The sequence below is a fragment of the Apteryx mantelli genome, chromosome 4, assembly GCF_036417845.1.
Source record: "Apteryx mantelli isolate bAptMan1 chromosome 4, bAptMan1.hap1, whole genome shotgun sequence".
In the NCBI taxonomy this organism is placed as follows: Eukaryota; Metazoa; Chordata; class Aves; order Apterygiformes; family Apterygidae; genus Apteryx; species Apteryx mantelli.
In genome coordinates this window covers 39521938-39536467 of record NC_089981.1, presented here as the reverse complement: position 1 = coordinate 39536467, position 14530 = coordinate 39521938, and the positions used below count along the sequence as shown (strand labels likewise).

Genomic DNA, 14530 nt, shown 5'->3' with positions numbered 1-14530 from the left:
TAACATTTAAGCTCCATTGTTTAATAAAAACCACAACTGTTAAGTTTTCTATACAAAATTGCAAGTTGCACAACAGTGGAGCTGCAACATTAAAACAATTTATCAGTCGGACTTGGTTTCAATTCTAGTAAGAGATTATGGAAACATTAAATGTATTCTAAAACTGACAGTAAAACTATTCCTAACAACTGCAAATCTGTAACATTAACCTTTCAGTATCAAAGGTGAGCCAAGCTATTTGCATAGATATATTTATTCTTAGCTTTTAGTACTGCCAAAAAAAAAGTTTTGAAAAATGAATTATTTAAAATCATGTAACATCATATGAAAAGTGTTTGATTCCACTGGCAATGTTTGATGTATTTTGGGATAAATTTTAAAATATAGCAAAAATATGATAAAACTATTGAATTAAAAATGACTGTAGAACAATACTTTTTGAGGAGATGAACCCAGTTACTAAGACAAAACCACCGATGCAACAGAAGCATAGCAAGACAATTTCGTTAAGGTATAGGCATGAAGTATTTGCTTAAAAGGGAAAGACATAAAGCATCTAAATAATTTATTTTTCAAGTGTTTAAATAAGCCATGGACCAATTTGTTTTAAACGGAGAGTTGAAGAACTGCAAAGACGTATATACAGGTACGTTTAAGGCCATCAGAAAATTTGAACCTGACAACTAAAATGCAATTCTGAAGACTTGTTTTATGGTAGATGCATTACTAAAATTTATTCTAAAATTGAATAGCTTTAGAGAAGAAATACATTTTCATTTAATAAGAGTAATGAATAATTGGTAAAATTTATCTTAATATATTAAAAAAGTTTCAGGTGTACTCTTGATCCACTAATGGATATTCAAGCACATATTGCAGAAAGGAGAAACCGGCCACCGTAGTTGGAACCAAGTACTTACACCCATTTGATTATTTTATTAACATGAAAAAACAGGGCAGAGGGCAGGGGACGGACAACCTAACTTTTAAAGTTAATGGAGTAATAATTATAGCAACAGCTAACACCGATAATTTGATTTCAGAACAAAAGAGTCACAACTGTCAAGTTGGATGGATGTTTTCTCACTACAGTTCTCTTAAACACTAGTCAAATTTTTTTCGGATGTGGATTTTGGAAAACAGCTTTTCTTCTCTCCATTAAGGCTTGATCTAAAGAGCCACAAAAATTTCAATTTCATTATATTCAAAATGCCTAAGAAAAAGTTATTAATTAATAGCACCTCTTCCCTTAGATAAGCCATTTAGAAGATTAGTTTCAGAGATTCCTGTTTATATGGAACTCATGTCACAGCACACCAAAGATTCAATGTCCAGTTTCTGAAATTTTGTAGAAATAGAGACAGAAATCCAAGACACTGCTTTTAAGTTTTCACAGAAGTATACAAGGGCCAGGGCTTTCTTTCACATATAGGAAGAGAGATTAATTTCCTTAAGAGTCCAGTACAGCCTTGCCATCATTGCAGATGCCTTCTTTCCCTTTAATGGTAGATGATTATTTGATTGTAACATCAATCCCTAAGCAGCCAGGCGTAGTGGTTATCAAAAGCATGAAAGCTTTCCTCTTGGAAAATATATTGATTGGGATGAAAAACATCTGAATGCAAAGAAAAGCAGTATCTGCAGCTTGGGGAGTTTGAAGGACCTTCCCCCTCTCCCTACTCCTGGAAAGACAATTTGACCAAACAGAAGCACAAAAATCATAGTTTAAATGATTAGCCTCGTTCATGACTACCATGAATGTTAATCTGACATTAAACTGAGGAGTTTTCCCAAAATTAATGTCAAAGCTTATTTTATTCTGCAGCTGAATCCAAGAAATCTGAGATTATGAGACCACTGGCCAAACATTCAGACACTGTTGCTGTGATGGAACAGTCAGAATTTATAAAGAAATTTTGTCATTTAGAAAAAAACAGTTACAGGAAACTACAAAATTTTGCAATGTGAGTTTCCAATGATGTTCCAGAGGAAAATCATACCTGTATTTAATCCCAGGTTGAAAAAAAAAAGGGGGGGGGGGACATTAACTTCCTCCTAAATTCAAAAGGAAAATCTTTTGAACAGTTTGTTCAGTATCATTTCCTGGTTGCTTTTAAAACGAGGCACTGATCTTTAGGTCAAACAGTGGTAAAGAATACCAACCCACCCCCATCCATAAAAACTTGGTGACAGTTCAAGTGATTAAAAACCTTTATAGTCCCACCCATATTCAATGCAGACAGAATACTGTAAAAACAGGTGCATAGATTTGCAAGGCTAAAATACATCATCTTCTTCATATAGCTGCTAATCTCAACCTGACCCTACCTATAAATTTGTAACTTCAAGTATCCATTCAGATACTTTGCATACACTTTCTTCAAGAACAATTTTACAGGACCAAAAGGATACAGTGCAGTACAGTATTTAAGATGTGATTCTAATAGCCTCATTAATGGGGCTGCCTAATGACCCCCTCTATCTATAGGAGACAGGATGGCAAAAAACTGAATACGGCACAATTTTGTCCATTATATTGACCCCAAATACCTGCATCTCAGGTGACTACTCATAATTGTTCTTACAAAGAAGAGGTAAGAAGACTCAATTACTTAGCTCAGACAATGCCAGAACTTTGAATAAAAAATAGGAAGACCAAGATTTTTCTGACCAATTGGTTTTGTATCTTATTCTGCTGAATCCCAGAGGTATTGCTCTGCTTGCTTAACTAATCATATGAATTGCTGCCTTCTCAGTATCATTTATCTTAACATATGTCTACAGTTAGAGCCATTTAAATACCTCTCCCTTTCCAAATATCATTTGGAGGAGAAAGGGAAGCTTGACCTCATACCCATTCTCCAAAGACAACATGGATGAAGGTGACCTATAATCCAGTCACAGAATCTGCCTATCTAGCAAATATGGTAGACAGGACATTTCAAGAAGTTAAATTTTTAAGGTCATTAAGTTCTCTGAAAGTTAGAAAGTACCAGCAGAATACATTACTGGCTAACAAGAAGTCAAGATCCCTCTCACAGCTAGTCTGGATGATACAAAGTTTTAGAGATTGCTGTACACAAGGCAGTTTCTTGGAAAGAAAACAGGGTAAGTGAAGTCTAAAACTCTCTATAGTGAAATACGAAAGTTGTATTGGTGAACAATTCTTAAGAGAAACAGTATACGAGGAGAACATCTAAGTAAAATGTAGGAAAAAACAGACATTAGGTGTGAGACAGAAGTTCATGATTCTTGAATTAAATATGTAAATTGCAGGATATCTAGGAAGCATCTGAGTTTCCCATAGTAACATTAAACAGAAACATCTGGATACTCTAGAACCATTTCTAACTGATTTACTCAAGAATTATTGTATTACAGACAAAAGGAAATAAGACACTGAAGCTGAAAGTTGTTTTTCAAACACATACTACCATATGTTATCACAGCCTAGCAATATTAGACAAATAAGCCCCATGGGGAAAAAAAAAAAATCCACTATCTCCTCATAGTAGCTGTATATGCAGAAGCCAGTCATAACTGGTCTGTTACATTCCTAGGAGACTGATTCACAGAAGAATCAAGTAAAAACACCAAAGATAAGGTGTGCAAGTGATGTGTCTACATACAGGCTCATGAATAGTGCTTTGTTTTACTCACTCCCTCTTTTCCAAACACAGGCATCAGGCTTGACTAATTCTAAAGCTGCAGCTCACTAGACTAAATGCAGTTCAGGTCTTGGCATCCAGAAAGGGCTCTACAACAGAACCAGCCCAGAACTGCCACTATTTTGCCTCAGTATGATCACTTCTTGTAACAGTCGTTGTTCAAAACAAGGTCTTTTAGAAGGAAAGGTATGTAGAAGTGCTCGCAATCTGGATGTAACCAGACCTAGAGCTAAGTTAGGGAGGGTGGATACCAAAGAGCTCTTAAGTTCTCACCATTTTCTATCTAATTCTTTAAAATGTGCAGTTGCACCTGCACTGCAGTGGGGGAAAGTGTAGCAGAAAAGACTATGGATAGGTCCAATTAACCATTAAGCTGACACACAGACCCCCTAAACAGGCCTGAAAACCAGTTAATGGATCTGTGTGCCATACTGTGATTCAAGGCAGTATTTCAGTACACTATTAGCTGCATTTATTGAGAGTAAAGGAGTCTGCACAATTTCCCAAATCAACTACATCCCAATTACTTGTTTTATGGTTATTATAACACATCTCCCTCTATCAGCATACAGTAGAACAGCTACACTCAAGACCATTTTCATACATGAAAAGCTTACACCTGAAATCAGAGGCCTCACAATTACTCACATTTTATTAATACATTTAAATTATGTTTAAAACCAACCCAAACCCTAAAGGGGAATGTTCTCATCCATTCAGTGGTCTTTAATTCAGTATGCTGCAAGTTTACTGTGAAACTATAATGAGCTATTGAAAAAGCATTTGGTATGCACTGGAAAAAGCTGGATAGCTTGTGTTCTACCAACCATTTAAAAGTAAGCTGATGCAGAAAAAAAGAGTCACTTTTTCTGTATCAGTTCAACAATAAAAAGTTTGTCTTTTTATTTTTCCAGTTAAAAAAACATTTGGGACTATTATCTCAGTAATAGCTTCCTTAAAAAGACACAGAACTGAAACTTCTCACTGGATTGCAGTTTCTATCATTATACTGGTAAGGAAATGTTTCTAGGCCTTGACTAAAACTGCTGCTCCTAGCCATTAGCGTCGTTTCAAGATGTCTGGTGTGTAATATTGTCTTCACAAGCTTATGACTTCTCTCAGTAAACAGATTTCTCATTTGTGCTCTTCACACATATAACATGTCAAAACGTAATTACCACTTATTTATATGGAGTTTCAGATTATTTCACAATGAAGTCAAAAAGTCTGCCTAAAAGTTCTGAAAGTTCAGTTGTGATACAAAGTAGAAATGACCTTCTGCATGAAAGCAACCTTCAATTTTGTATATAACAGTTAAACAACATGTAGCTCTTCCTTAATGTGACCTTTCCACAGGTAGGAATTATTTGATGAACAATACTTAACATATAGCACTTGCATGTGCTACAGAATGCAAAAGAACGACCAACACCTCTATGGAGGCAGCTATCAACATATTCTCCCCACTGCAGAGAGAGTGCATGTGCGCAAAAGGTAGGCACAAGTGATTTTCCAAAGATTAGACAACAAGTATGCAGTAAAACTCAAATAAGACTTGGTATTTTCCAGCTCCTAGTCTTATGCTAATTCTTCTATACATTGCTGCCTCGATGAAAAGGAAAGTGTCCCTAAAGAAAAAGTTTCCCAGAACAAGTCACAGCTTTTAGAATAAAGTTAGAAAAGCAGTAAGAGGATTTACATCTATTCTATCAGGAAAAAAAACTTAAGTATCACGCATTATGTTAAATTTGTTTCAGTCGTTGAAAACCAGTGTTCCAGGATACAATTTTTATAAACATGTTTTATTTGTCTTGCTTATACCATTAGAACTGTAACTGCTGGCTGTCATTTCCCTTAAAAGGGGAAATCAATTCAAACACATACTGGTGCTTTTCAAAAGATAGCAATTAAAGGGCAGCAGCAGCGGGCATTTTGAGATTTCTTAAAACCTTCAAGGCTGCAGGAAAGATAAGAGAACACGTGACCAAAAGTGTTATGATTATCCATTAAAGATTTCCATCAGTACCGGCATCAGTTATTTAGGTGATAATACAGCAAGGTCAAGTATTAGTGACAGACAATGTGCAAGTCATAAGGAATGATAGAGAATACCAATCCTTACAAAAGTCATTGCTATCAAAGAAACTTAAATGTGTTCCAAAGAGATATCTAAATACTTCACATCAAATATACAGTGGCCATCCAGATTATATCTCACATTTGTTGCAAAATTTTGTTGAAGTGCCAAATCAAAGCTTTGTTGTTGTTCATGTTGTTTTTAAATTTACACAATTATATCAGCAGTTATGCAAGCGATTTTATATCCTTAGCCACAGTACACAGGGTCCTGGTCATGGGGGGTGCTGTAGCTAAGGGAGATTCTTGATTATCAAAACCCGGATATAAGCCTATTTGTCTGTTTAGGGATATACGCACCACTAGGCATCTTTCACTGTTCAGTGCTTTAATTTAACAAGAAAAAGCTGAAATGCAGTTGTTCTACCAAGCCACACTTCACTTTTTCTATCCTTCTTTCATGGGAACATTAAATTCTGTCAACTGTCACCAAAGTAAATCTTTAGGAATTTGTAGATTTTATCCAAAATTGTTGCATCACTTTTAAACGTCAGAAGTGAGTCTTATTTCCTGCCACTTCAGTTAACCATGGAGACTGGATCACCCTGAAAACTGCCTTTTTGCTTTACTCTTAGCAAGGGTGAGGAATCTGAATCTCATGTGCAAGGCTCAAGATGATGCTTAGGACAGAACATGCAGAGTAAACGTCGTTTCGTTTCTTTCCATATCCAGGTAATATGAAGCTGGCAACTGTAGTCCTGTCATTATGGGTAATGAAAATAGTCCCTTTACAACAAACTTCCTGTAAGGGAGAACAAATAGATAATAACTCTTCTGGTAATATGTATAGTACACTGGCCAGTGTGTTTTTGGCGTTTAATGTAATCCTGTGAATTTGTTTAATTCACTTGCTGAGCATTCATTTGAGGCATCCCTCTGTTTGGTCTTGGGGGCCCTCCACGACCTAGAAAAAAAAGATGAAGGTGGCATGAAGTCAGGCTGTTTTTAAAAAAAAAAAAATTCCTAAAAGCTCTGATCTAAACTGGGTAAGAATTCCCAGGTGTGTATCTAGGCTATTAATACATGGTTCAAAAAAGCCCTTTTAAATCAAAATTCAACAGGAAATAACTTGTCTTGACACTTTTCAGCTTTTTCCCCAATAATTTTTCCCCCAGGACTGCAAGATTTAATAATTTCATGTAAAAAAAAAAAAAAAAAAAAAAAAAATCAAGTCATGAAGTTATCAACAGAAGACTAAAATTAAAGTTTTACAATAATGCAAAGCAATAATTGATTTAGTGTATTTTAAATATAAACACTCTGAGCTAGCTAATCCCCGTTTTGCTTCCATTTTGTTCTTCCTTAAGAGACTGCCTGTAGCTTAATTCTTAGAATTCTTAGAACATTCTTAGAATATGGAAAAAGTAGGTCACCTGGTGAATTCCTCTCATGTCAAACGATCTTTTAAGTAGGTTTTTACCTGCACTTCACTGGCAATGAGCCTCAGGGACTCTTACTCATTACAGAGGTGCTTTCTATAATATGCTCATAGCTTCATCACAGCCTAACACTGCGTTGAATACAGTGTAGGGACTTCAGGAGCAAGATTGTCAAGGAGAGAACTCTTTGAAGTGTATCATAAAGCCTCAAGCTGTCCTCCCTGACAATGCTGCGGGGTGGTAACTAAAGATTCTCATGGAATTATTTGTATGAGACAGAAGACAGTCTCATTATCAAAAATCTACTACAATAGAACTGTGGAAATAGTGTTGAAAACTCAAATTTAGAAGTTCAATTACAGCTTCGTCACATGCATGGTGGTTTTATTTTTCTCAGACAAACAAATGGCAAACACTAACAAGAAACTACAGGAGAACATACCTCCACATGCTAAAAGTAATAACAAATCTATAGGCTCTAGGAAGAGATGAGCCAAGAAGGAAAGTTTTGTATCCTTAGATCAAAAGAGACCTCCGCAACAGATGCGGGTAGTACATCTTTACTGAAACAGAATAAAACATACAATTTTGAAAGCTTAAAGCCAGATGTCAGCTTTATAAGTAAATCTTATCTGCAAGCTATTAATGCTCCTAGTGAGATCTTAAGACATGATAAACCTCACCAAAAAAAAAAAAAACAAAAAAAACCCCAAAACTAAAAACACCAACACTCTAAGGCTTTCATTTAACAATAAAAAAGGCAACTAAATACTTCTTCTATAAAGACAATTAATTGTGACACTTCAAATGTAACTTCTTTTCAAAGAATTCCTCATTCAACAGCCAACTAAACTTCCATCAGAAGTTCACAGGATAAATCAAGTTGAAAGGGACCTCAGAAGGTCATCCAGTCCAACCCCCTGCTCAAAAGCTGGGCCAACTCTTGAGATCAGAGAAAAGTAACTTATTCTTGAGTTACCTCGTGGAGCTCCCCGAGGTCCACTTTGTCCAGAGCCGCGCTTGAAATTCTGTTGATAGCCATCCTGAAACACAGAAATGGAAAAAAGTTACAGCATAAGACCTGAGCAATTTGATATGTTTCAAGAAGCCACTGATTGTAACCAAAATAAAGAGCTTTTAAAACAATCTGCACTGATGAAACTTCTTATGTCAACATACAGCATTTTATTAGTTGAAATTAATCTGAGGAAAAAAAAAAAATCTTATTCCTACTAGTAACTAGCAGATATAATAAAACGACAAATTTGCTCTCTTATTACAGGATATTTTGTTCAATGTGAATAACAAATGTAAGCAGGTCTACTTACTGATACATTTTTTCTAACTACACAAAACAGATGGATTTCTTAAAGCACCAGTCAACAAATTCTAATGGCAGGGTCAAAATCTGTTGTCTCATCTGTTCATAAATACTTGTTCAGGCATATGCAAAGGTAGACGTTTTCCTAATAGTCTAAGCTTTAAGTCAACTGAACACATTTCCTACGGATAAGGAAATTCTATGCAAATTTCAGACTCAGATCAGCATTGTAGAAGACAGGCAATCCCAAACAAGTTTGTAAATTAATTTCAATGATTTTAAGTTGTTCCTAAAATTTCCCTCTTTCTCACAAAGCTGTGAAAATAGTTTGAGAGTTCTTTACAATACACTCGACTTTGCTTTAGTTGCTAGAACAGTCCCTCCAGAGACAAATCAGCCAAACAACAGGTTTCTCAATGATAACCAGCCATTTATAATTCTGCTTCTTCTATTCAGTATCTGAAACTGTCTTCATTAACAATAAAAAAAGTCATGGTAAAAGTTTTCATTAATTGATCTGTACAAGTGCTTCTGTAGATGTCTACTTTTTTATTCTATTTCTAGACTGTCACAACTTAACAATATCTTACCCGCTGGTAGTTGGAGTAATCCCGAGGAGCACTGAATTGGGGCTGCGTGTAACCACTATTTGGAGTGTTGGAAAATGAAGGACGATAGCCATCATATCCTCCTAAGGAACAAGATATAAATCTTCCACTTGGAAATGACAACCTTTTAAGTTATGCTATCGTATGAAGAAAGGTCACAATGGACTTTTTACCTAAATCTAAGGAAGAAACCTTTAGTAAGTACTGTTTACTTGGAGGTCAAGCAAATATTTGCAACATCAGTGCTAATACTAATATGCAAAACAAGAAGGAAGACCTAATAAAATTGGAAGAAGACAACAATTTTGTGTGTTTCTCTAGTGATTTGAGGTTTGATTTAAACCACATTCAATCCAGAGCTAAACATAATACTGGGATCCTGGACCTAAGTGTAACAGCTGGGACCTGCAAGGCACTTTTTTGCGTTCCCTAATACAACAATTTTATTGCACAGGTTTTTTCCTTCACTCTCCAAAAATAAGATGAATAGAACAGGATAAGAGAACATTAGAGTGGTGTATTTATTAGTCTAATCCCAGAATACTTAACTAGAAAATGGTGTGTCTTTCCCAATCTAACATACACACCTGGCCATTTCTGTAAATTGAAAGCCACATAAAATAATCTCCACAATCATGAAAGTTCCTTTTATTTATGCAGAATTACAATATCATTCCTCTGCCCCCTGTTAAGTTCCAGAAATGACTTTTTTGTTCTCATATTTGTACAATATTCAGCCCACTCTCAAGACAATGAAATATGCAACTCATACTACTTATAACTGGAAATTAAAATAAACTCCTGAAACATCAACTTGCATCTGAATTAATCACTTTACAGTTGTGAAATGTTCTGTTGCATATTTCCTTATTGATTTAAACCCTCAGTAGCATCTAGATGCCTAATCAACCTAACATTAAGCCTTCACCATACAACAGGGAAAAAATGCTCATTTAGGTAGGCAATCTAACCAAACGGTTAACATTTAAACTTCTTAAGCTAGAGCAAATGGAATTTTTATCATCACAAGTTTAAACAGCTTTCAGGCACGCTATTACAGTACAGGCATACCTCAGAGATACTGTGGGTTCAGTTCCAGACCACTGCCATAAAGCAAATATCGCAATAAAGCAAGTCACACTAATTTTTTGGTCTCCCAGTGCATATAAAAGTTGTGTGTACACTATACTGTAGTCTGTTAAGTGTGCAATAGCATTATGTCTAAAAAAAACAATGTACCAAATGTGACACAGAGACAAAGTGAGCACATGCTGTTGGAAAAACAGCTCTGATAGACTTGCTCAATGCAGGATTGCCACAAACCTTCAATTTGTAAAAAAAGCACTATCTGCAAAGCACAATAAAGCAAAGCGTAATAAAACGAGGTATACCTGCATAAAAATGACAGTAGGTCAGTTTAACACTTGGTATCTTGATATTGGCTTTCCAGAAAGAAACAAGTCAAAGTCAGATAAGAATGTCTGATAAATCTGTTTACCTCTAAATCCATTTGCTGGTCCCCTGTAACCGTTCATTAAGCCTCGAGCCCCACGTGATCCACCACGAGACACTCCCCGACTGTTATAGTAAGGCTGACTGTTACGTGGAAATCCAGTATTCTGTTGGGGAGGTTGCTGGTGGTTACCTGCCACTTGATGGGTCTGGTCTGGAGAACCATGGTAAGTACCAACCACTGTAATGGAAGGGGGAAAAAAAACATCTGCAGTATAAAAGTCTGAGTTTGTATTTAATGTTCTCACATATGCTCTCCTCTAATTCAATGTTCAAAGCTTTGAAGTATCACCAAACACATCAGTAAATGCTTACTCATTCAAAGAAAAATAATCCATAGAATTAAGCATCAAATTTACTAGTCAGATGTTACACAACATGAAAATAATCCAGAAATACTGGAGTGCTGATTTAAGTCAGTGTCAAGAAGTCTCTGGTGTTAGCTCAGTGACAAGTATTCCTAAAGCAAAGTTGTATTTTTCCTGTGCTATTTCACACCTTTTAAAAAAGTCAGCAACACAAAACTTTGAAAAAATTATGAATAGGCTAAGTTATACCCACTTCTGCATCTCTCTCCCCTCTGAACTCTGACAGAGAGCTACTAAGAAGTATTTGCATTCACTTCAACTAAATTCACTGTGCTAGGTCTAACTGTGTTGACTAGAGGCAAGATTGATGGCAACATCTTAACATAGTGCAGTTTTGACTGTACAGGCTAGGTGGAGATTCTTTCTTTCTTCACAATGTGTAAATTGGAAGGTATAGGCAGGATGGATAGCTTCAGGGATACAGTATAAAAACAGAATGCATCTCTGAAATAAGGAACATCACAACATCTTTGCATCATAGGAACTGTCACAAATGTCAGGACTATAAAAGTGATCTGAGGGTCATAGGCCCAGTAAGTGTAGTAATAGATGGAATTCTGTAGGTAAAACTGAAATAGTTGAAAATTTAGCCTGTTACCAAATGCTAAAGCAAGATCTCAAAGAAAATATGTAAGTGATAAGCTCCCCTCCACCGTTTCACACACAGGAAAACAAGATTTCTCCTCCATCAACCAACAGGGAGCACAACTTAGTTCAACGTCACTGAGACACCCAGTGCTGCTGAACTTGTGTACAGCTCCTTTCTTCCCAACTTCCTGTCTGTTCTTACAGTGGAATGGAAAAAATGGTTACCCTTTAGAGTTTTTAGCATGTGCAAGTTTTGTTTTAAGGCCACTGCATGGTCTGCATATCAACAGTTAAATTTACTTAGCTGTAACAGAAATATAAGCATTTAATACTGCATGGCCCACCTTCACCACCACCATTCCCAGTCAGACTGGATTGATTCCCATTCACCTGCCATTCAGACCATCTTTCTGCCTGGCACTTTATACTGCTGATAAGAAATATAGTCGAACAATAGAAAACTGGTTCTCCCTCTTCTTATCCACCTGTGTCAGCACCCCACCTTGCAAAAAAGATCAACATTCTAGACCCTAAACAGTTAGGGAGAACAGTTAAGCTCTTTTCCCTTACTCCACCTTTGGCAGCTGTTTAGCACTTCATTCGTCACCTCTGTCCTGTATCCTTCACATGAAATCCCTCTCTGCAGCTGCAAATTTTATCTGAGTGGGAAGTTAAGGGAGAGTTGGAGGAAGAACAGATTTGTACATAGAGTTTATTTTACTTTTTCTCCCCTCCAAATTGCTAATTTGGAAAGCATTTTCCCTGTTGTGCTCAAATTATGGATCTTGAGTCTGATTTTAGCAAAAGGTTCCAGGTCTTTAAGAGCCTTAAACCATCTTCGAGATATGTATCTCAAACCCTTCAAGTCCGTATTTGAATCACAATTCTACCTTATTTCCCTTTCAAAATTTGTCATCTTAAATAGTCCAACCAAACATTTTTAAGCAAATTTAAGAATCATTCAAACTTAACACAAGCAAAGCAAGTATTCCACTATACTGCTTTCATCTTTAGAATAATTCTTAACCCTGGTCATGAATTCAAAACAAAACAAGCAAACAAAAAAAACTAACTGTCCACCCCAAAACCAAATAACAACCCAACCATATGCAATTGAATCAAGTGGCAAAATTTTCTTGGCAGTTGTAGAGATACATACTACATTTCACCCTCTGCTGGATATTCAAAGCAAGACAGAATACTGGAGTGCAAAATGAAACAACAAAAACTAGCATTGTCCAGGAGGAAAATGTGGCAAGACTAGGAACATTTGAGGATGTCTGACATGCTTTGCTTCATCTCCTAGAATTTCACAGCCTTGATTATCTGCTTTACTGAAATCACTTTCATTTGAATTTTGCCTAAAATAAATTTACCTGTCTGGAGCTGTTCTTGCTGAAGATCTGATTGTTCTACTTGGTGAGGCTGACTGGAGAAACTCTGGTTGTAACTGGCCTGGTACTGATTTTGTTGCTTAAGGGTTTCTGGCTCATTGACAGGAGGAACAGGTGCATTCATGTTGAATACCTATAAGGTTAGAAAAACAGCTCTCTGGTGCACTCCATCTTTACAATTCCTCATTGCATAATGTAAACAAACATGCAAGACAGAAATGCAAGTAAACAAAGGTATTTTGCATAATTATGTGACTGAATCAAGTGTTGTAACAGCAACAAAAAGAATGATGACCCCAAAATAAATGGATTCAATGTTAAGTATTTACTGCTTACTGTTTGCATGGATTGGAATGGAGCGGCATTAACATTGATTCCGCTGCTATGCAAAGGTTTGCTAGATCCAGCCTGGAATACTTGGGGCTGGGTTGCAGTGGGAAGTGATGATGACGATGGGGTCTGGTCTGCATTCAGTGACATTGAAGCCTAATAATTAAAAACAAACAGCATTTTAGCAGCTTTTGAATAGTACCGAAAACTTAGCATCAAAATTTCACTTTATTAAAAAAAGAAAAGTTAGAGGCAAGGCCTCCATTCACCTCAACCTCATTTTCTACTTCAGCTGAACAGCCTCACTGACGACAGCATAATGGGAGAGGAAAAACCTAGCAGTCTTCTCTCTCATTACCTTGAAACACAACTAGAAAAAACTGAAGGGGGAAATGAACAAGTTTCTGAACTAAACAACTCCTAGCCAATGTCAACAATAAATCACACTGCCTAAACTAGCAACATGAATCTCATGTGCTAATGTTGGCATGTTACTTCTAACTAAACAGTTAAGATAATCTAGTAGACAATTTTAGTAAGTTAAAAATCCTACTATGAAGGATTTACTGGTAACAGACAGGCTTAAAATTTTGAACTTAATGGACTGGAACTGGCCCTACTGGCAGATAACTGAAAATTATGAAGCTTTGTTTTCAAAATAAACATATACCAACATTAAATCATACCTGCAAGCAGAGTCCTCCCCACCCCGTGAAATCTGACTTGCCTGAATCTGGTCAATTGATTCTTTCTGTGGCCGTTGCTCTGTTGTGTGAGAAGGCTGATACATGGGTTGGGAGGCTGTATATCCCTCACTTGTAGAAGAGACCAAGGGAACCTGACAAAATAAACCCCCCAAACCCGCAAGAAGTCAGCTGATGCTCACACAGAGCTTTACAAACAGTATCACAGAACTTTGGAATGAATGATACTCTCTAGTAAAAATATATATTCCAGCAAGTCTTTAGTAATAACCATTAAAAATTATGTACTTTTTCAACAAGTAGAAGTTCACCCTCCTCAGCTTCTTCATTTCATATATTCTGACATCCATATCCCCCAAGTCAAATTTCTTCTTTGGTATTTCTGAACCAGGTGAATGTGTATTTGCTTTAACTGAAGATAAGCCACCTCATTTAGTTACACAACCACAAACTGTCATTACAAAAAGCTGTAAAAAACAAAACAACCCCACCCCCTCAACCACAGCCACCACCAAAACTCCC

The 14530-nt window shown here is 36.4% G+C and overlaps 1 protein-coding gene across 2 annotated transcripts in view; it reads right to left on the bottom strand.

Annotated features, from left to right (window-relative positions):
* Positions 1–5: 5 nt before the first annotated feature.
* CAPRIN1 (cell cycle associated protein 1) overlaps positions 6–14530 on the bottom strand; it is a 40772-nt gene continuing 26247 nt past the window's right edge. For both annotated transcript variants that reach the window (XM_067296286.1, XM_067296285.1), the window contains exons 13-19: positions 14032–14142; positions 13311–13460; positions 12957–13107; positions 10611–10805; positions 9095–9195; positions 8163–8226; positions 6–6708 (exon numbers count right to left, since the gene is read on the bottom strand). In XM_067296286.1, the coding sequence (XP_067152387.1) occupies positions 6644–6708; positions 8163–8226; positions 9095–9195; positions 10611–10805; positions 12957–13107; positions 13311–13460; positions 14032–14142 (837 nt within the window). In that variant the 3' untranslated portion in view covers positions 6–6643. The remainder of the gene's footprint in view (positions 6709–8162; positions 8227–9094; positions 9196–10610; positions 10806–12956; positions 13108–13310; positions 13461–14031; positions 14143–14530) is intronic.